The sequence below is a fragment of the Dipteris shenzhenensis genome, chromosome 24 (genome assembly GCF_047967505.1).
Source record: "Dipteris shenzhenensis isolate YYH24624 ecotype China chromosome 24, Dip_SZ_1.0, whole genome shotgun sequence".
Lineage (NCBI taxonomy): Eukaryota > Viridiplantae > Streptophyta > Polypodiopsida > Gleicheniales > Dipteridaceae > Dipteris > Dipteris shenzhenensis.
In genome coordinates this window covers 17,861,239-17,883,175 of record NC_141619.1, presented here as the reverse complement: position 1 = coordinate 17,883,175, position 21,937 = coordinate 17,861,239, and the positions used below count along the sequence as shown (strand labels likewise).

General features: G+C 44.1%; 1 protein-coding gene across 1 annotated transcript in view; it reads right to left on the bottom strand.

Moving 5' to 3' along the window:
- Positions 1-21,179, bottom strand: part of ILA (putative protein kinase regulator ILITHYIA) — a 210,060-nt gene extending 188,881 nt beyond the window's left edge. The window contains exons 1-4 of the mRNA XM_087395165.1: positions 21,021-21,179; positions 17,930-18,309; positions 17,670-17,801; positions 17,145-17,526 (exon numbers count right to left, since the gene is read on the bottom strand). Of these exons, the coding sequence (XP_087251291.1) occupies positions 17,145-17,526; positions 17,670-17,801; positions 17,930-18,309; positions 21,021-21,126 (1,000 nt within the window). The 5' untranslated portion in view covers positions 21,127-21,179. The remainder of the gene's footprint in view (positions 1-17,144; positions 17,527-17,669; positions 17,802-17,929; positions 18,310-21,020) is intronic.
- Positions 21,180-21,937: the final 758 nt, after the last annotated feature.

The window sequence follows — 21,937 nt, the reverse complement described above, 5'->3', positions numbered from 1 at the left end:
CGTGGCGCCCCTTTCGGTATTTCTTTATATTTCACAGTGAAATGATTACAAGTTGCATCTGGGAGACCTTCCCTGCAACTGAGCACGCAGCCCCAATTCACTAAGCCTTCGCAAGGCTTTCAAGCATATAACACCATCACATAAGTGCACTTAACCCGTAGGCTCAACCCAAAGGCATTCTCTTTTCCGAGTGCAATTCCATTGGCTGTCCAGATGCAATCACACTGCACCCCAGCTGCACTCTCTTTGAGTGGTTTCCAGATGGCATTCACAAAGCTTTTCAAAGCTCCAAAATAAAATCAGCAACGTACCCAACCAAAGAATGACTCATGTAGCACTGCCTGGGCACCTGTGAGCCAAGAAAGAGGCGGCACACGAGGCCAACCAATAGCTTATGGCAAAAAGAAATTGCAGTAGCAAAATCACAACTCACCAAGCCGTGAAAACTCGAACCAAGTCCTCAATCGCCAAGAGGACATAGTAGCCAATGCCCAATTGCATTCTCAGCCAAAGAGGAGTGCAAAGGCACGAAGAAAGAGCATTTACAAGAGCCGACCAGCAAGAATTCCACTGAAAAATGCGAAAAGAAGCACTTCTGTCGCGAAGAAGTGGGAGTTCTTGGGCTCAAAAGAAGCGTGCTTCAGAGAGGAATGCATTGAGAAGGTTTTGGAGAAGTTTCATCGCCGGAAAGTCCTCCAAAACTGAGAAAAACCAGTCAACCAGCACGTGGGACCACTCGAAATTCAACAGAAAGCTGTAGCTTTGCAAGAGGAGAGGCCCAGGAGGCGGTAGAAGAAAAAAGGTCCAGAAAAAGCCACTTTTGCAAATTCGACCAGCAAAAGAAGTGCTCAGCTCTGCCCGTTCTACCAAACGCACGGAGGGAAAAGCATATCACTACGAAGAGGAGGCAGAGGGGAAGCCATCGGGCCAAACAGAAGTCGAGGAATCCAAACGGGTGAGGAGTTATGAAGAAAAACGGAATTCAGCTGAAGGAGGCTGAAAAACCAGTCCAAAATCTCAACAAAGGGAGAAGATGAGAGAGAAAACCACACATGTGAAGTTTAGAAGGCCTAGGAAGGTCCAGGAATGGCAAAGGAGCATGTAGAAGGCACTAGAGCCACCTGGAACTCTAGGGGGGCCACTGAAGATACATGGCCCTCTAGGGGGCCCATTAAAAATGCCACGTCATCATTTCCCAACAACCACTCTTTTAATTCCTTGGAATGCCTTTGGGCCTAGGGATTAATTACGCTTATGTGCTAGGCACCATGCCGCGTTTAATTACACATTATTAAGCCCACGCTTGGACTTTTAAAACCAAAGTTGTCACGGTCTTGTAGTACATTAAAGTACCTAGAATTTCACGCCCCCGTGACAGCACCTCACAAGAGAAGAAGGCTGCAAAGGACGGGACCTGTGGAAGGAGCAGAAGGCGGGGACAGCGTACGGCTCTGCACGGAACTGGGAGAGGGCCTGGCAGAGGCGCAGTTATGGCAGCATGTGCAGAAGGAACTGTGGCTGTCAGTGGGCAGGAGGCAGGCCTTTTATAGGCTGGATACTTGCCTTGAAAGGAGGGCCAAAGGTCCCTGAAAGTGTGGGCCAAAAGCCCTGGGGGGGTGTGCCCTTTTAGGGCTGGACCAGCCACAGACTGGTCGGCCAGTCTGTAGCAGGCTGGTCGGTTTTTACCAGCCCCCTTGGGGCCTATATAAAGAGGCCATTTAGCTTCATTCAATCGTCAATTGGTGCAGCAGTTCAGGGAGCAGAAGGAGCAGCAGATCAGCCACTTGTGGGTCTCTATCCAGAAGGTGACAAGAGATCTGTAGAGCTGCAGATCTAGCTCAGAGTGCTGCCCACCTAGGCTGGTGCAAAGACAGCAAGGTGTTGTGATCTGGACGGAAAGTCTACAGAAGCTCGAGGTGGAGCACGCGGACTCAAGTCTAGAGAGAGCCAGTAGATAGGAGAAGGACCTTGTGGTAAGATTAGAGGACCACATCATTGGTGGGACTCTGAATCTGACTCTTTTGTATTGTGTCCATAGTTTTGGACGGAAATATATATTTTGGTGGTTTCTCTATCTGGTTGGTTCATTGTCTATTGATGAGTCTGCACACCTATTGTGACGCACATTAAGTAAAGAAGTTTGTGATTCCACACCCACACCGCACACTGTGTGAGCTCCTGGGCATTACTATAAGTCTTCCGCTGTGCGTACCCTCTGTTTGGTATTTTCTAACACATACAGCCATTCAATAATCAGCTTCTCCTCTCCTTCATCGACATAGAGTCAGGTCTCTACCCTTGTGTCGTGTGCATGGTATCTCGCGTGTACCGGGGTCCACAAGACTAGCTCACGTAGCCTAGGGAGGCTTAGAGCTAGGTAGGATTGATTCTCGGGTTGACTGGCAAGGGTACGAACCAGATAGAGATCTCCGCTATTTTTGACGCATTGGGCTTGAGTCTATAAAAGGGACCTAGAGCTTCAGTTCTCGGAGAGCCGATGGGAGCGTCTAGTTCCTTAGTACTAGGTCTGATCTCGCGAACAAGCGCATGCATCTTAGCATAGCCCAAGACCCAGCAACAGATTTAAGGCCTCTAGGTGCCACCTCGTGGTATGGGACACCAGGCTAGACAAGATCTGGTTGGGAGTTCATGCCAATAGCTCAACTCGTGGCTCGGAGGAGACATCTCCTGATTCGGGATCTTATCCTGTAGGTGTCATGGTTGGGTGGTGAGCAACTTGCTCAGATTCCTCATGTTTGGTGTGTTCTTGTGTTTGCTTGCAAGTAAGAGGTTTCAAGAGTGCTAGGGTCATGTCAATTGGTATCAGAGCCAACTCCTGAGGTATGAATATCTGTTGCGAGAGAGTGGATGAGATTTCCTCCAGGTATGATTCAAATCCGAAATTGCTTGTGATACCTTGCAAGGGCTTGTTGATCGTCAGTTAGGGTTATCGTTGGTCTAGATTGGGATAGGAGGGATGCGTGAGAGCCTTGGTGAAGTCGTTGTGAAGCAGGATGAGTCGAAAGAGTCGTTGAGGGTCTAAGGAGAGAAAGATGGTGCAGCTAGGGAGGAGTGGAGAGGATCTCATAGCGGTAGGATAAGCACGAGAAGAGCTGCAATAGAAGGAGCGCAAGAAAATGGCAAAAATTCAAGGGACCTCGAGCACCCGACTGGCTGTGTGTAGTAGAGTTGGCGTTGAGGAAGGAGAGCTAGGAGAGGTGTGCAAGAGAGCTGGGCGGTTTGCGATTGGGGCTGAGCAGTATTCATGGCTTGGTAGCTTAAAAAAAGCACAAGCCCTTCCAAGTTAGGAGGATGGGCTTTTCTAGAAAGCTAGGCTTTCTAAAAGCCAGGGCTCATCGAGTCAATAACTTGGTGGATCTCTTCCCTTCACCAGCCCAAGAAACAACGCGCCAAATACTCTACTCCACACCTTCCCTCTCGTATCTCATCAGCCAAGGCGGACTGCTTCAGATCGTCGGTTCGAAACTGCCGCCCTTTTTTCTCCACCTAGCCTCGCCGTTTTCTCCCCTTTGCTCACTCCTGTGGCAGTCCCTCGTTCACTACTCGCTCCTAATCTCAGAGCCCACTGTTGCTTCTTCTTTTCTAACCCATTTTCTCCTCCGACTTCAACTTCAACGCTTCCTTTGCCACGATGTATTCATGGCCGATTCAGTGGAACCCAAGCTTTAACAAAGGGTGATCAAGACATGGATTACCACAAAAGGGACGACCAGGGACTCTATGATGATTTGGTTACAAAGACTACCTTCAGTAAATTCACTTCAGCTCTTAACGCAAAGTTTGAAATTGTTAATTTGAATCATACGGGGTTGACACAGCAACTCCAAGGGATTCAGGCTTCTATCACGCTCTTGACCAGCACTGCCCCAGCGCTCACATGTTGATGCTTTGGGTTCAATGCTAGGCCCAAATATTACACCAGATCCCTATCCCGGAGATCAAAAATCCAGGACTAAGGAAGTGGTCAACACTTGGTTACACAAGTGGCAAGTACACTTCCAGTTTCACCCTTATCCTCTTGAGAAGAAGATGCAACCTGAGCAGGGTATTTATCAGGGAAAGCATTACTTTGGTGGAAGGAACTACGGCCGACGTCCTCCACCTAGATCAAATTTGAAGAGGTCTTTAGGAAAGAATTCCTCAAGAAAGAGGAGGACTATGATATTGTAGGCAAGCTCAAGGCCCTCGATATGTCCAAACTGAATTTGACTTCTTCAGAAGTTTCGTGATTTACAAGCCAGAGCTACAAAGATGGACACTGTCACCTTATTGGGCTTCTTTGTGGATGGCTTGCCTGATTTGTATAAGCTTCAGATCAAGAACAACAAGTGTATCCCTTTGCAAGAGGCCATGAACTATGCGCGCATCTATGATGATACCATGGCCAGCGCAAAGGGAACCACTATTGCCGACACGAGTGGGAAGAACAAGAGGAAGTTCTTCCAATCACCAATTGATACAGAGGAGTCGAACTCAGTTGACAACGGCTCCAAGAAGAATTCGACTAAGACGAAGAATGGTCGAGCCCGTTTCCTACGCACTCTTAAGCTAAAGAAAGAAGGACGTTGTTTTATTTGCAAAGAGCAGAGCCACACACATAATGATTGTCCTAAGCGCAAGAACCAGATGCAAGCGCCAGGACCAAAGCTCCATGCAAGCCAAGGAACCAAAGCTAAGGGATCTAATCAAGCATCAATGACAAGTATTTCTTTCTGAGATTATTGAGAAGTGCGGGACCAAAGAGTTCATATTCTCTTTGACCCGAGCAGCTCTCACAATTTTGTGAACTACAACTTGTGCAGAGGATGGGGCTGTCCACGACACCTAGCAATCACACCTACGAGGTGCAGCTTCCAACTAGGAAGTAGTTTTGGGATCGTAAGGTCGACGAACTTTCTATCCAGATTCAAGACTACACAGCTATTCTTACCTGCTATATTATGCACTTAGAACATGTAGACTTATTGATCGAAATAGAGTGGTTTAAAACCCATGATATTCCGATTGGATGGAAAGACCATACACTCTCTTTTTTGGACAAGGACACCCACTTTTGTATTCATTGTGATGATATTCTCTCTTCTCAGAAACCTATTGTATCTGCGATGCAGCTTCGGAATATATTAAACGCTTCTCATTATGATGTGTATTAGTGTGCTTTGATTCTGCTTTTCTCATTGTTGTCTCAGTTAATAACAAAAATGATTTAAGCGTGTTTGAACACCGAGAATTAAGAACGTTGTTAGATGATTTCATTGATGTATTCCCTGCACAACAACCAGAAGGTTTACCTCCAGAACGGGCAATAGACCATCGCATAGATTTAGTACCTGGGGCTCAACCTATTAGTATTCCACCTTATAGGATGAGTCAACTCAAGGAGGACGAGTTAGCTTCACAGCTACAAGACTATCTGAATATGGGTTATATTCGCCCAAGCAAATCACCCTGAGATGCACTTGTCCTTTTAAGAAAGAAGAAAGATGGTTCGTGGAGGATGTGTGTAGATTACAAACGATTGAATAAAGGGGCAATTAAGAATAAATACCCTCTTCCTCGTTCAGATGATTTGATAGACCGGTTGGCCAAAGCGAGTACTTCACTAATATTGATTTGCGTATGGGTTACCATCAAATCCGTATCTATGCTAAACACATAGATAGAACCGCTTTTCTTACTAGGTATGGCTACTACGAGTTTCTCGTATTGCCTTTAGGCTTGACCAATGCTCTCACTACCTTCCAGCAAATGATGAAGGATTTGTTTACAGATTATTTGGGCAAATTCGTTGTGTTCTTAGATGATATCTTGATATATAGCCAATCGCTAGAGGATCACATTGGACACCTCCAAATTGTCTTAGTTCTTTTAAGACAGCATATGCTATATGCCAAGATCAATAAATATGACTGCTTTATGAAGGAGATCATTTACTTAGGACACAAGATTTCTTCTAAAGGTATCAGCATTAATCTAGACCGTATCCAAAAGGTTTTGGAATGGACTATCCCTTAAATAGTGAAACAACTTCATTCTTTCCTAGGATTTATGGCTACGGAAGTCAGTGCGTGATTATTCTAACGTCACGGCACCCTTGACCAACATATTGAAAGATCACGGAAGCAGGTCTACCCAGCGAATCTCTTAGAATGATGCACTAAACAAGGCTTTTGAGACCTTGAATCAAACTATCAAAGAAGCCCTAAAGGTTTGGAGATACTACTTGTATGGTGTCAAGTTTCTTGTATTGAGAGATCATTAATAAATCAAGTATGTGTGTGACGAGTTAAAATTGAGGGGGAGAAAGGCTAGATGGGCAGAGCTAATGCAAGCTTTTGATTTTGAAATACGTTATCAAAAGGGTTCCGTGAATACTGTGACAAATGCCTTAAGTCGAGTCAAATTTGTGAATGCTATGTCATTTATGGAAATATCTTCAGACCTATTTCAATCCTTTAGAGGGCGTTGCGCAACTATGTCATTTCAATTCTTATTGGCAAAAAGTCCAGGATGGTAGCTCCATGGTTGACCAGGACTCAGGGATTGTGCCACCTACGGTACATGCGGCGAGAGGTCAGTGGATGATTAAGAACGGCTTATTGTTCCGGAATGGAAAGATCTGTGTGCCAAATGTTTCGGATCTTTGATCCAAGATTCTCTGGGAGTGTCATGATGCCCCTACTGTTGGACATCCACGTATAAATCGGACTTTGTCTCTTGTGAAACATACCTTTTATTGGCCTAAGATGCGTGCATTTATTGAAAGCTATGTGGTAGGTTGCTGGGTTTGTCAAGTTACTAAGGCAGAACACCTTCGAAGCGCGGGTTTATTACAGCCATTGTAAATCCTTGGTAATATATGGGAAAGTATTTCCATGGACTTTATTACGGGTTTGCCTAGAACCCGCAAGGGTCATGACTCCATTTGAGTCATAGTCATCCGTCTGACAAAGATGGCTAGATTTTTACCTACTAGATCAACCATATCAGCTATTCATTTAGCTCACGAGTTTGAAACTACTCTAAGTATGAGTTCCTCTGATCATGCACAATCCGAAGCCAACACAGAGAAGGTTAACCAATTGGTTGAAGATATGCTTCGTGCATATGTTTCTAAGAGACAGTCTCCATGGGAAGACTATCTCCCCATGATAGAACTTGCTTACAACAGTGCAAAGCATTCAAGTACAAGTTACAATCCTTTTATGCTTATGTCTGGTTTCAACCTAAGTCACCAGTTATGATTGGGATCAAAGGAATAAATAATGATGCTACAAGGACATTCTTGCAGACATGCAAGAAATATTACAGTTTACCAAAGAGTCTATTAGAAGGATCGGGATAGATTTTATGCTAATAGACATCGTTCACCCAGAGAGTACTCTGAAGGGACGATGGTATATTTACGTATTCCTAAGGAATGCAAGAGCATGAGTACTAGTTTGGTTCCGAAATTATCCCCCATATACTATGGTCAATTCAAGATTATTAAACGAATTAGACCAATTGCATATAAACTAGAATTGCCTCCTGATGTTAAAGTACATCCAGTTTTTCATGTTAGTAGACTGAAAGAGTTATTGGGTGTCGATGATAAACTTGTTTCTCCTCAAGAAATAATGTAAGTTACTGATTTGACTTTTATTTCACACGAACCTAAAAGTATTCTTGAATTTCATGAAAGATGGATCCGTAATAGAACTATCACGGAATACAAGGTCAAGTGGAAGGATCGTGTCGAGGGGGACGCAACATGGGAGACATTACCTAACCTTTAGAGGACATTCTCGGGTTTTCTTGCGAACTCAGGAGTTAGTTCTTAGAGGAGGGGAAATATGTCATGTGCACAGATTGGTATCTGACGTGTACTGACGTACACAATACTAGCTCAAGTAGCATGGGGAGGCTTAGGGCTAGCCAGGCTAGATTCTCGAATTGAGTGGCAAGAGTGCGAACCAGATAAAGGTCTCCGCTATTTTTGGCACATTGGGCCTAGATCTCGGAGAGCCGATGGGAGCAATTCTAGTTGCCTAGTACTAGGTCTGATCTTAGATTGAGTCACGGACGCACGCCTGCATCTAGCGTAGCCCAAGGCCCAACCGCAGATCCAAGGCCTCTAGGCATCCCCTGGTGGTATGGGACACCAGGCTGGACAGGATCTGGTTGGGAGTTCGTGCCATTAGCTCAACTCGTAGCTGGGAGGGGACATCTCTTGATTCGGGATCTTTTCCCGTATGTGTCATGGTTGGGTGGTGAGCAACAGCCTGCTCAGATTCCTCATGTTTGGTGTGTTCTTGTGTTTGCTTGCAGGTCAGAGGTTTCAAGAGTGCTAGGGTCATGTCACCTTGGCACTTGTTTGTCCATCCAGCCGGTCCGTAAGATAAGTCAGTCCCATCCCATACTTGGGTGGTACAACTTGGATGTTGAGCTTGCCAGTCTCCACATCCTCCCTTGCAATTAACATGTCTTATAAAATCCACCACCTTGCCTCTCATGAGTTTTTGCTTCCCTGGAGGCAAAGTGTCACAAGTTTGTAACTTCTCCCAAGAAATAAAGAGAAACCTTTCGGTCAAAGAAAGCTGACCTCGGTTAACTAGAATAAGTTTTACTTCCCTTTGCATTACATTGATGAAATAACATTGCGAGGACACCCACAAGGGACTAGGATTAGTCCAAGAACTAGAATGCATGTATTTGGCTAACCTCTAATGGGTTAAAGTGTTGGATATTGTTTGTGCATGCGCAAGACTTTGGAAAGTGCTAAATTCCCCCACTTTTTAAGGGAGGAAACACAAGACAAGTGACGCCCCAATTAATGAAGGGCAGCCCACTTGGGCTAAAACCATTAAAAGCACCCCACTCTATGGAGAAAAGCACCTGCTTTGGAGTAAGCCCAAGATTTTATAGAAAGCTCGACCTTTCATAGAAAAGCGCCTATTCTAGGCAAGAAAAGTAGGCCTGGCTTGACTTTACTCGCATGTGAGCCACCTTGTACAAAGAGTTTTCTATTGCATAAAGAAGGGGGGCAAGGGGGTTCAGCCCTTATTTCTGGCCCTAGTGTTGTGTTCTTGTTTTCTTATGGCTATTGAGCATGTAGCATGTAGCATGGGTGTTGATGATCGTTTAGTAGCTCCACCCTTTCAGCTTGTTTGTATCATGTTTTTCACAATCTCATAGACCCATCGGTCTTCCGAAGACTTTAATAAACTTTATCTCTCTTCTTTGTTTATCCATGTCCCATCTTTTCTCTCTCCAATGATTAACCACCAGCTTCATCGTTGAGTTTCTAATGCGCTGTCTGGAGTTCCATCTTCCAGACGAGGACTACCCCTATCTGCGATTTGCTCCACAGTGCTGCGACTTATACTTCTTGCTGTGATTGAAGTTTCCAGCCAGTTTCAAGTTTGTTTTCCTGTAGGCCATCTCGTGGGCTATCCATAGATGCCACTTATACCTTGGCATCAGCCTTGTAGGCCTAGTTATAGTCAGTTAGGACTATTGGTACAGTTAGTTTATGTACCATCTAGGTCAGTCAGGACACTTAATCCAGTTAGGGCCGTTAGCCCTAGGGTTTTGTTATGTTGGCTCTCCCTTGAGCCTCCACACTTCAGTTTTGCAGCAATCTATTACAGCATCTCGTCTTTCTCCATTGTGCTTCCATTTTTGAGCTTCCATTGCTTCCAACACCCAACAGTGGTATCAGAGCAGGTGTAAGGGATCCACCCTCTAGCCATTTCCAGCCACCCGGAGCCCTTTTGGAGCCATTGGGAGCTGTTTGGCAGCCTGTTTCTTGCTGGTTTGCTGGCATTTCTGTCACGGAAAGTTTGCATTTTGGAGTGCCCACTGCAAAGGAGGATCTATTTTCGAGCATTTTGAAGCGTTTTTCTGCTGCAGCTCTTTGAGCCCTTCCCTCCTCATTTGGCATCCCTTTGCCTCGGGCTGCGAGTCCCCTCCATTGGATCTCTTTCTCTCCATTTCTACGTGCTCTCCTCCTCGTGGGAGCACTTCTTTTGCTGTAATTCTCATTTCCAGCCCTCATTTGCTCGCTTTCAGAGCCTGTCACTGCTGTACATCATTGGGTAAGTCGTCGTTGATTGGCTCTTTCCAATTTTTGCTTCATTTGCATTTTGGAAAGGCCTTGTGTTGCCTTTGGGGATTTTTCATGCAATAGGTACACCTTGGGACAGCGGAGTCTTTTGCATTCATAAGCTTTGAAGCTTGGGCAGATTTTTGGTACTTGATTCTGAGAGGTTGCCTTTCTCTCATTTGCTTTGCCAGTTGGTGCATTTGCCTTGTATTTTAACACCATGTCTGGTGGCAAAGATGATTTGTTTGGGCTGATTGGGGCCGATGACAAGCTTGATGGCACCAATTATCCCATGTGGTCATACATGATGGGACATGTTTTGGTTGCCAAGAATCTATGGCATATTGCTTCAGGTTCTGAGGCCAAGGCCTACATGCACTGTGACTTCTGGTGCTACACCTACAGCCTCTGCTTCTTCAGGTGATGGTTCTAATGCTACAGCAAGGACACCTGCACCTCCTGCTCTAGGTGCTTTACCTCCTCACAAGAGCAAATACAATGGGATGGTCATGATGCCAAAGCACATGCCTTGATTGCTCTTTCAGTGAAACGGGTTATTATCTCTCATATTTGGTCTTGCAAGACAGCTAAGCAAGCATGGGATCATCTTGCATCTTTGTATCAGGTGTGGAATGAGGCAAGGGTTGCCTATCTCCGCAGGCAGTTGGAAGATTTAAAGCTTGATGAGGGTGGTAACATGGATGCCTATCTCACTAATGTGAAGGATTTGAAAGAGCAGTTGGCCAACATAGATGAGATTATGCCTGATTCTCAGCTGGTTTCTAATACCCTTGATGGGTCGCCTGATTCATATCAAGGCTTTGCTACTACATTGAGGTTGGTTGCAGGGGATGCTGCCAATCATTTCTCATTTGACCAACTGGTTGCTCTTCTTCTTTAGGAGGAGCAAAGTCGTGTGAATCGCAATGCTACTATGGCTAGTGATTAAGCATTTGGTGCCCATCACAAACACAAAGGTAAAGGCAAGGTTTTAGCTAGAAAGCCCTCTCATTCCCATGCTGATCATTCACATGGTGCCTCTTCTTCAGGGGATAACAAAAAGAAGAAGAGATGTAATTATTGCTGGAAACCTGGGCATGATATTTCTGAATGCAGGAAGCACATAGCATCTGAAAAGAAAAAGAAAGAGACTGATCTTACAGTATCTGGTTCTTCTAGTGTAGAAGATCGACATGAGTCTACTAATTTCGCACAAGACCAGCATTGGGCTTTCTTGGTTACATGTCAGTATAATTCTGATGTTCATGATGCTTGTATGGCAATTTCAGATGTTCGTGATGCCTGGTTCTTTGATAGTGGTAGCAAGCACATCACTTCCTGCAAGAAGTTATTCAGCTCATTGGAGCTTACATCTAAGGGGGGCACTGTCACGTGTCAATAATGCATCACATACGGAAGTATTAGGAAAGTTGCTCTTACTTCTATCTCTGGTGGTATTGTCACTCTAGAGCATGTGCTTTATGTTCCAGGCATTTGTAAGAACCTCATTTCTATTTCAGCCATTGCTACATGTGGCTTTCAGGTTCTTTTTGATGGTGTGAGGTGTGCAGTGTTATGATGCTACACATGCCTTTATCATGGTTTTGACTGGCACATTGTCTAGAGGTCTTTATAGACTTGATGCTTATGACAAATGTTTGGATGATGATGCTGCACTTGCCGATGCACATGGCTTTGCTATTGATTCTACCATGGCAGATACTCATTTGTGGCATGAGAGGTTTGGTCACCTCAATTTTGGAGCACTGGTGAAGTTATATAAGGAAAATATGGTTGTGGATCTTCCCAAAATATGTATGCCTACCAAATATGTTTGTGAAACATGCTTGCTTGGAAAGATGCACCGTGCTGCATTTCCCAAGGATGGCAGAGTTGGTGCTTCACGCAAGCTTTATCTGGTTCATAGTGATGTTTGTGGACCCATGACGGTTGCAGCTCTTGGGGGGTTCTACTATTTTGTTACTTTTATTAATGATTTCACCAGGTACACTTGGATTTTCGCATTGAAATCCAAATCTGAAGTTTCCTCATGCTTCAAGCAATTTATTGCCTTGGCTGAGAATGAGAGTGGGCTGCACATTGCTCACCTTAATACACAAAGGGGGGGTGAATACATGTCGAAGGAGTTTGCTGTTTTTTTGGCTTGCCGTGGCATCAATCATTGATGCACGGTGCCTTATACTCCTCAATAGAATCCCGTGGCTGAGCGGAAGAATAGATCAGTGATGGAAATGGCCGGATGCATGTTGAAAGCCAAACATTTGCCTAATAAGTTGTGGTTGGATGCAGTCATGTGTGCAAATTACATCTTAAATAGATGTCCTACAAAGGCATTGCAAACTATCACACCTTATGAAGCTTGGATGGGTCGTAAGTCTCGCATTTCCCACATGAGGACTTTTGGATGCTTAGCTTATGCTCATGTGCCTTCACAAAAGCGCACTAAGTTGGATCATAAAGCTGTTAAGTGCATTTTTCTTTGGTATAGTTCAGAGAGCAAGGGCTATAAGCTATATCAGCCCCGCACGGGCAAGTGTTTTGTCAGTCGGGATGTTGTGTTTGATGAATCTTCCACTATGCCTTTGCTGGACTGTCAAAAAAGCCCATTGTTGATGCCCCAGACATATTTGACAGCTTGATGCCTTTGTTTCCATCCGATGCTCGGGATGATGTTCCATATGAGGTTGTCCCATATGAGGTTGTCCCTCCTCCATCTATTGGTCATTTGCAGCCACATGTGCAGCCAGAAATTCAGCCTGATATGGCTATCATTGATCAAGATCATTTGCACAGGGCTCTTGACCAGGAAAGAGCAGAAATTCAGGAGCCCAAAAAGGTACCCCGTTGGCTCCTTGACACATTAAAAGACAGCAAACAAGATACTTGCCAGCCCTTACGAGAGCAGCTGTCCGGAAAGAGCATGCTAGTTTTGTTGCTTATGCTTTGGTTGCTATAGCATGCAATGAAGAGCCCTTATGTCATCAAGATGCCTTTTAGAATGCTTGTTGGATGAAGGCCATGTTGGAATATGGAAGCAAGAACTAGAAACTAGAAAACTAGAAGTGAAATAATAACAAGATTGAAAGACAAGAAGTACCTTGAGAAGAGTGTAGACAAGACACAAGCTAGATAGATAGATTGCAATGATGTGACCCATGAATATATGGGCCAAAGTACAAGACATAAAGCAAGAGTGCTTATGGGATAATTGTAGAGGTGCCACATGGCACACAGTCAAGACACAAAGAGTAGACTAGACTTAGACAAATGTAGACTAGGGAAATAGTACACTTAGTGTGCACTTATCTCCAACAGGCCATGCAAGCTGAATTGGATTCTATCCATCATAATGACACTTGGGAGTTGTGTGATTTGCCTCATGGCAAGAATGCCATTGGAACTAAGTGGGTTTACAAAATCAAATGGAAAGCTTATGATTCAGTGGACCATTACAAAGCCCATCTTGTTGCTAAGGGCTATGCTCAGCAGCATGGCATTGACTTTGGGGAGACTTTTGCTCCCACTTCCAGGATCACTACCATTCGCATTGTTATTGCCTTTGCTGCCCACTTTCATTGGCAAATACATCAGCTTGATATTAAGACAGCTTTCCTTCATGGACATTTGCAAGAAGAGGTCTATGTTTCCCAACCTCCTGGCTTCGAGGTTGAAGGTTTTGAAAGCAAGGTATGCTGCTTGAAAAAGGCCCTCTATGGATTGAAGCAGGCACCTCGGGCTTGGTATTCGAGAATTCATTCTCATTTGCTCACACTTGGCTTTCAAAACAGCCCTACAGGGGCTACCCTTTACATCCACAAGAGGAGGACAGATTTGCTGATTTTAGTCCTTTATGTGGATGACATGCTTGAGACTGGGACACATGCTCGGCAAATTGCAGATTTTAAAATTGATTTGCAGCAGACATTTGCTATGTCTGATCTTGGTCTTCTGCACTACTATCTAGGCATCCAATTTGCTAGCAGTGGGGGGAATTTTGATGTCACATCCAAGTACATTGGACAGCTTTTGCAACGTTCTCAGTTTGAGGATTGCAAGCCAGTATCCACACCATTAGAGACTGGTTTTCACTTCTCTTCTGAGGATGGTAGTGGTACATGTGATGTCACTCTCTATCAGCAGGCAGTTGGTTGTTTGATTTACCTATGACATACGAGACCTGATCTACAATATGCTGTCTCACAGTTGAGCAGATATATGCACAACCCATCTATGCACCATTGGCATGCTGTGAAGCGTGTTTTCAGATATCTTAAAGGCGCTCAGCATTTAGGCCTTCTTTATGGGGCTGATACTTCACTTGTCATGCATGGGTTCACTGATAGTGATTGGGCTGGTTGTTCTGACACTCGTGTGTCACATAGTGGCAACTGTTTTATGCTTGGTACTTCATGTGTTTCTTGGTTCAGCAAGAAGCAGAGTACAGTTGCTACTTCTAGCTGTGAAGCTAAGTACAGAGCAGCTTTTACAGCTACCGTGGAGTGTGTTTGGCTTCGAAAGCTACTTGCAGATCTTTGTGCATGTTAGACTGCTCCTACCATCATCTTCACTAATAGTCAAAGTGCTTTGACTGTTGCACGGAATCCAATTTTCCATGCTCGCACAAAGCACATTGAGGTTCACTATCACTATGTCAGAGAGCAATTATCAGTGGGTGATATTGAGTTGTCTTATGTTCCCACTGAAAACAACTTGGCAGATCTCTTTACGAAGGCTCTACCTCGACCTAAGTTTGAGGCTTTTCGGCAAGCTTCGAACTTAGTACCTTTTGTAACTTGATCTGTTGTACTCTGTACAGTCATAGGTTGCTATATCCCTACGGGACGAACATGTGCAACCATGACACTAGATATTTAGGTATCCTGAGCCATGTCTAGGATACTTCAGCCCATACCATGGAGGGGGGTTTGTAGGCCATCTCATGGGCTATCCATAGATGCCACTTATACCTTGGTACAGTTAGTTTATGTACCATCTAGGTCAGTTAGGACACTTAGTCCAATTAGGGCAGTTAGCCCTAGGGTTTTGTTATGTTGGCTCTCCCTTGAGCCTCCACACTTTAGTTTTGTAGCAATCTATTACAGCATCTCATTTTTCTCCATTGTGCTTCCATTTTTTAGCTTCCAATGCTTCCAACACCCAACATTTCCAAAGTGTAAATTCACACTAGCAGCTGCATTTTCATTCCAAGAGATGAGTTTGTGGCGAGGTTAAGCTTTCACAGAGTTGCTGAACCCGAGCCTCTCGTTCCACACAAGGACTTTGTGCTAGCAGATTTGCTTCACGGACCAGTAGGAATGGTCTTAAACTCCTTCTATGGATACTTGACTCGTGCCATTTCTTACTATTGTTCGAATTTTGTGTGCTGTATGACAAGAACTTGCAGGCAGAGGTATGGCTGGGACTGATTCTAAGTGGGTAGTAGGCACAATGGTTGCAGGGTAAAGCAGTTTGAATGTGTTGGGAACGGGGCAAACTGCAGAAAAGGGCGGGGAAGGGACCTTATTGCCTGCTGCAACACCGCAGGAAGAGCCAGCAGATGATGAACGAAAGGTTTGGGGATGTTTGAAAATGCATTGAGGAGGAGAAAACATTCGCTGGCAGCTGGTGGCATGTTTGGAATTCGAATTTGAGTTTGGAGTTGCCTTTTTGAAGACAGGGAGCTGCATTTTTAATCTGTGTTGAGAAATTAAAAAGGAGATGGCCCCAGTTGAAATCAAATTGATGGACAGGTCAGAGTACGATTTGCTGATTTCAAATTTGAAAATCATTTGCTTTTGGCCAGGATGTGAGTTTATCCTTTGATTGGTGCGCTTCCAACACAAGGTTATTGTCCTGCTGCAGGTGGGAGAGCCAAAACTTGGGCTGAATGGGATGGGTGCATGGCGAGAGACATTGGATGTCTGCACAGAGTGTTGTGGGTACTAGCTAAGGACGATCTAGTACACTGGCACAGGCAATTGAAAGTTAGCGGACCAGTATCCATGAGAGGGCTCCTGTTCATGAGCAATGGAGCTAGCAAAGCCCAAACAAGGCTGCATGCACCCATGCAGTAGTGGTGTAGAACCTGGGCAGACAGACAATCCCCTGCTAAATAGGAGGCCAGAGGACGGGCAGTTGCCGAGAGCCTCCATTTTGAGGCAGTGCAGAAGATGTTCAGGGAGGTGCGGGCACATAAGCAGGATTCCTTTGCCCCAAGCAAAGGATGGCTGGCACTCTAGCTAACCATGCGAGGTGAACCCACAGACATGGGTGCTTGCAGAAGCACTAGAGCAAGGGTGTGCATGCAGTTGGGGGCCTGCACTTCATAATTGCAGAGTGTGTCCAGCCTTGGGTTCCCTCTATTCGACAGGCTGTTCAGGAGACTTGGTGCTCGGGTACTCACCCATTTGTCTTACAAAGATAAACAGATTGCAAGTATTAAAGAAACTTTCCTTCATCTGTATGCTACTTCAGCAGTTAAATAAAAGTGTCAATGCATCAGAACTCAAACAAGGATGATAATCAGCAACCCAAGCTTCAGCAAGACCGGGACCTCAGTTGAGCCTACAAATAACACACTAGTGTCACACGGACGAGATGGACAGGATCCTTCTGCAGAGTGACAACCACAATAGAAGTCCAATGCATCAACAACGTTGTGGTCAATGCAAAATTATACTGATTAATTATTCAAACGGAGTATGCTTTCACTAGGATCTCAATTCTCTATCTCAGACAGAGCTGGCAGAAAAGGTTTGAGGAAGTGTTATGTCAGACAGAGCAGGAAGCAAAGGTTTAAGAAGTGTGATTGGGATCTTCAAGCACCAGCAAATACAAACTACATCTCTACCCCAGACAGGGCTGGCATCAAAAATCTGCAGAAGTGTGATCGGGATCTCTCTCACACAGAGCTGGTGGTAAATTTTTGAGAAGGAGTGGAGGGAATATTTCAGCACCACCAAGCGCAAAATACAGCAAAGGAATACACACAAAAAGATGGTATTAGAGAATGTACCCCCAAGGACTGCTTTAATGATGTGAAACATTGATGATATGGCATCTGGATCACTAGACTGCAAAGCCAGATTTGAGATCGCTGCTACAGACACTCTTCTCCTGCCTTCATCATTATGCCGAGCTTGAACTAATAACACCAACAAAAGGTCACCTATATATTTACTAAGATCCAGGTTTGTCAATTTCAAAAGAATGCCAACTGCTTCCAAAACAAGTTCTGGATTTCGTTTTAACATCTTCACTGCAGTGGGCACCACAACCATCCCAAACTCCTCATGTGTCAACTTCTTAAGAAGAGGAGTGAAAGCATAGCTCAGATCATCTGGAGGTCTTTCCCTTGAGCTCAGCACTGCTTTGATATACAGATCCAAGAAAAACACCTGCAAAGAAGCCATCCTTGAGAACATACGAACCTACGCCACATGTTTAGATAAGAAAAGAATCACAACTGTTAGGTAAATAATTAGCCAAGACAAAATATCTGATTGCATTTGGTAACATTAACAATGTTTCTGAAAAATACCTTATGGTTATCAAAGAGGGCTGCATCTGTAGAACAATACTCTAGCAACAAAGTGATCAGACCACATGAACTTTCAGAATTAAGATGTGTTCCCTTCAGCTCATGAATATATAGCTGAAAGAGATCGTGAACCTGCACAAAATGAAATTCCTGTAAGCGGATAATGGGGCAAACATGTAAACTACCCGAGCTATTATGTAACTCGAGCTCTGAATGCATGAACTCAGGCCTTATGGGACTTTACAAATACCAGCTCATACCTCACACAATGTATGGAAGAAAATACGCCTGGTTGCTCTTTTCACTCGAAATGAGGCTTGAAGTAGAGAGGAAATGAGAGAACCCTGAACTGCAGTTAACCTCGCAAAAGCTGTCTTTGCTGCTATAATGCCAGGATTCCATCGTAGCAATATACAAGACCACCTTAGAAGTTTGTATTGTACTGAGTTTGTGCCTGTCTTTGCACTCTTTTCTGCAGTTTGGATCAGCAACCCAGCAAATGCCTTTAAGAATGCTGGCTCTTTTAAAGCCTTCACAAGGACAAACTCCACTGCTGCCATGGAAGCCCGATCATTATATAGGTAGAGTGTCTCAAATATTAAGTCCGCCAGGGATGTGACATATTCTGCAGGATTCTCTTCTGAAAAATACAGAAACACCTAGATATCATGCTCCAACACATACAAACAGAAACAACATGCACGAGATATGTGACAGTCCAACAATCAAAAAGCAACTATTATCGGAAAAAATGTGTACAATGCAAAAATGCAGGAATGCTGCACTTGAGGCACTGGAGGCAGAACTAGCAATTTCAATAAAATAATGCAAGTGTCATCAAATTTAACCTCCAGAATTGAACGCACCCAAAACAGGGAAAGCCAAAACTACATCTTTTATAAGAGGCAAATTGTTTGTCTGTGCTAAGTCTCTCCCTGTCACTCTTCATCACCACATCAGTCTTCTCTACATACAGCAGGCAGTCCGGTAACATTGTAATCAAGTATGTATTTGATTTGACTAATAGTTATTTCATCAAGTCCAATTTCTGTAATTACCATCTAAAAAGTTATTTTTTGTAAGCTTAATCTCTGAAGCAACTTGTATCACTATGATGTAATGACAGCAGTGACACTACTGTCACATAATCATCCAGATTCGCCTTATGAAAGCAAAACGTAATATTTTTGTGAAAATATGAGTTAAACTTGTGTTTATCATCATCCAAATGTAATGTATGCTTGCACCTGAAAAAATAAGTTAGGTTTTTATTATGTCAGATCAGGATAGATTCATCAGTCACGAGAGGGTCAGAATTAATGACTGGAGTGAGTTTCAATAGTTTGTCACACCAGAGAGGGAAAAAAATTTAATAGGGTACCATTTTTTAGGGTTGATCCTGCTGCGATGGTACATGAACAAGAGAGCAAATGATCCCTAGTGGTGGGGCCATTTTCATAGAAAAGTTTCAAGTGTAGGGTCATAAATTATGTCCTTGGAACGTTAGATAGTTATATGGGTGTACCTTAGAGAGAGGACTCCTAAGGATAAATATCCTTAAGAGAACGTTTACCCACATCGAGGGTTGGTGTAAATAGCCCATGGGGCTAAGGGGTGTGTGAGGTGGCATAACCTAGGAATCCAAAGACTTCCCAAGCATGACAGAGAGACATCCATCTATGCAAGTTATGATAAATTGCAACGTCATTAAGCTCTCACTTCACCATTTATATCCTGATTTTGGTGGTGGGCAGCATGGTTGTTCACCTGGAAACAAACAAACTATCAAGTATGCTGTAATTTGGGATGCATGATTTGCACAGTAGCTGTCTCAGATGTCCATCAACGTAGATGAAAAATGGATTGAAGTGTATTATAGTCGCTTGCATGCACTCGAAAAGGGTTGTCAGAAAATAGCACTTTATCAAAGCAGAATTATCCTGTTTTGACAAGAGCCCCAAAAGACAAAGATTCGATGGATGACTTCCAACAAGCGGAAATCTGTGGTCAAAAAACTGTTTCCGTCAATACACAAACCAAAGTCTCCATTTTGTTCACAACAGACTTTAAACCTCACATTTGAAGCCTCTTTGGTATTGCAAGAGATTTTGAGGTACCACAAAGTATTAATTAGTACATATACTTGCTTTGCAAGGATTATAAGCTGGAAACCTTGCTGCATTTTCTGCAGGCAGTTGGGGGTTTTGCCAGGGCACATTACCAAGGGTCAATAGCTGGGTGAAGGGCTTTACATTGGCCTGGGTTGGCGGCTGGTTTGGAGGCTGGTAAGAGCCATAAATGGCCAGCCTGTGCAGAGGGCGTTGGGGCCAGTTTTGGCCAACCAACCACCCGACCTTAGGATCGAGTGACCCAACCAGTCAGGTCAGCTTAAACCAACCAGCCCACCAGGTCCAGTCAAGACTGGTCGGCCTACTGAACAGACCGACCAGCAGGGCTAATCCCCATAATAAATGGCACTTTGCCCCCTTGTATTCCATCTTGTACCAGGAGGTTTTCTCAGCTATTTAAGCCGACTTTTTACCTGTAATTGCTTGTGCAGTACACTCTCTCTGTAGACGTGATTCTGCTGTCTCTTTCTATTTGTAGATATGCTCTCACTTTCTGTTTGCATATTCCACTGCACTCTGACAACAACATGGAAGTGTGCTGTAAGCCCCCCCCCCCAAAAAAACTAAAGGAAAAGGACAGCAGATTTATAGCCCATTGTCCAAAGCAAGCAATCACTGCTGTTATTCGCACCGACCTTTTGATTGAAGGATGGGTCCTTATGTTTCATGAATGGTCCTGATTCGTCAACTGTGCATTCTGCATGAGAACACCGCCTCTTCACAAGGAGGTGAGTTACTCACGTAGACAGAACTACTCCACAAAGGGATATGGGGTATCATGTATGCCTCCACATGCAATGAGACAGCTGCTTCCACTAACAGCATTTTTGTTTTTGAATAATATATTTATTTATTGAACGTTACCCAAGTGGGTGTGCCGCTCACGAATGGGCACAAACCCCCGGGGTACACCTCTCCATGCACACACCAACGCTTTACCAGCTCCCAATATCCATGTACTCAATTAATCCTTCTTGTCTACCCACTACACGCATCAAACTCAAGATGTCATAAAGCTAATCTCGATTGGAGAGATCGACACAAGTGTTTAACAATGGCTTTATTGAACGGATCTTGTGACAGCATATGAAAATAGGCGCTGTTTTCTGAGGATACCCCAGGCATTACGTCTTTTACATAGAGAGGAATCGGCAGCTCATTCCAATCTGATCGGCGAGCATAAGAAGAAATGGAAAGTGACAATTGAGATAGGGAAGGAAACCTGGGTTGTCGAGAAGGGAAGAGATGCTGGCCCGAAATATAGCAACTCGTTGCTTGGTGGAGGAGGTACTGAGCAGCTGAGCTGCAGCTTGCAAAATCTGCGCCATGAGCTCCCTTGAGTGTGCGCTGCTCTGGAAAAAACCCTGATATTTAAGCTTGCTACTGCAACAAAGAGAAGTTCATTGCTTTCCGTCTTTCATTTATTTTATTTTGTTTATTTACTCGTGCGAATTTTGTTGCTTAAATATACATTTTACTTTATACATTTATTTCGTCTTGCAAAACTATTACATTTTCACTCATTTAAGCCCACCAAATGAGAGAGAGATGAAATGAGCAGGGAGCGAGGGGTGAAGAAGGGAGCAGAGAAGAGGCGAGGGGTGAAGAAGGGAGCAGAGAAGAGGCAAGCAGGAAGGGCCTACGCAGCAGAGCAAGGGGGCAGAGCTTTACATATTAATCATTGGGGGGAAGGGGGGGGGGGGGATAGTTATCAGGCCAATACAAATTTAACCTTATGTTAATCAACAAATCGACTTTGAAGGGAGCTGCACTAATTATGATTTATTTTCCATTTAAAGTTTGCTAGGGCAAATTTGAGGAAGAGGAGGGGTGAGTGCAATAGTAGCAGCATGGGCGATAATGCTTCCTCTCGATATAGGTTGGTTGCCTGCCAAAGGGGTCGAGGCAATGGTATTGGCATGCGACAATTCCATAGCACTCTCGATAGAGGTTGGGTGGCCTTCTCCACAAAGTCCAACCAAGATGGGTTCATGAGCAATACTTGGTCCTATACATGAGTGCCTTGGTGTATCAAGCAAAGTTGCAAAAGAAAATAGACAATATGATCATCTATGGCCATCCATACTAAAGTAATTGTGTTTTGCAACTGAAGAATGATGATTGTGTTCATGTTGATGT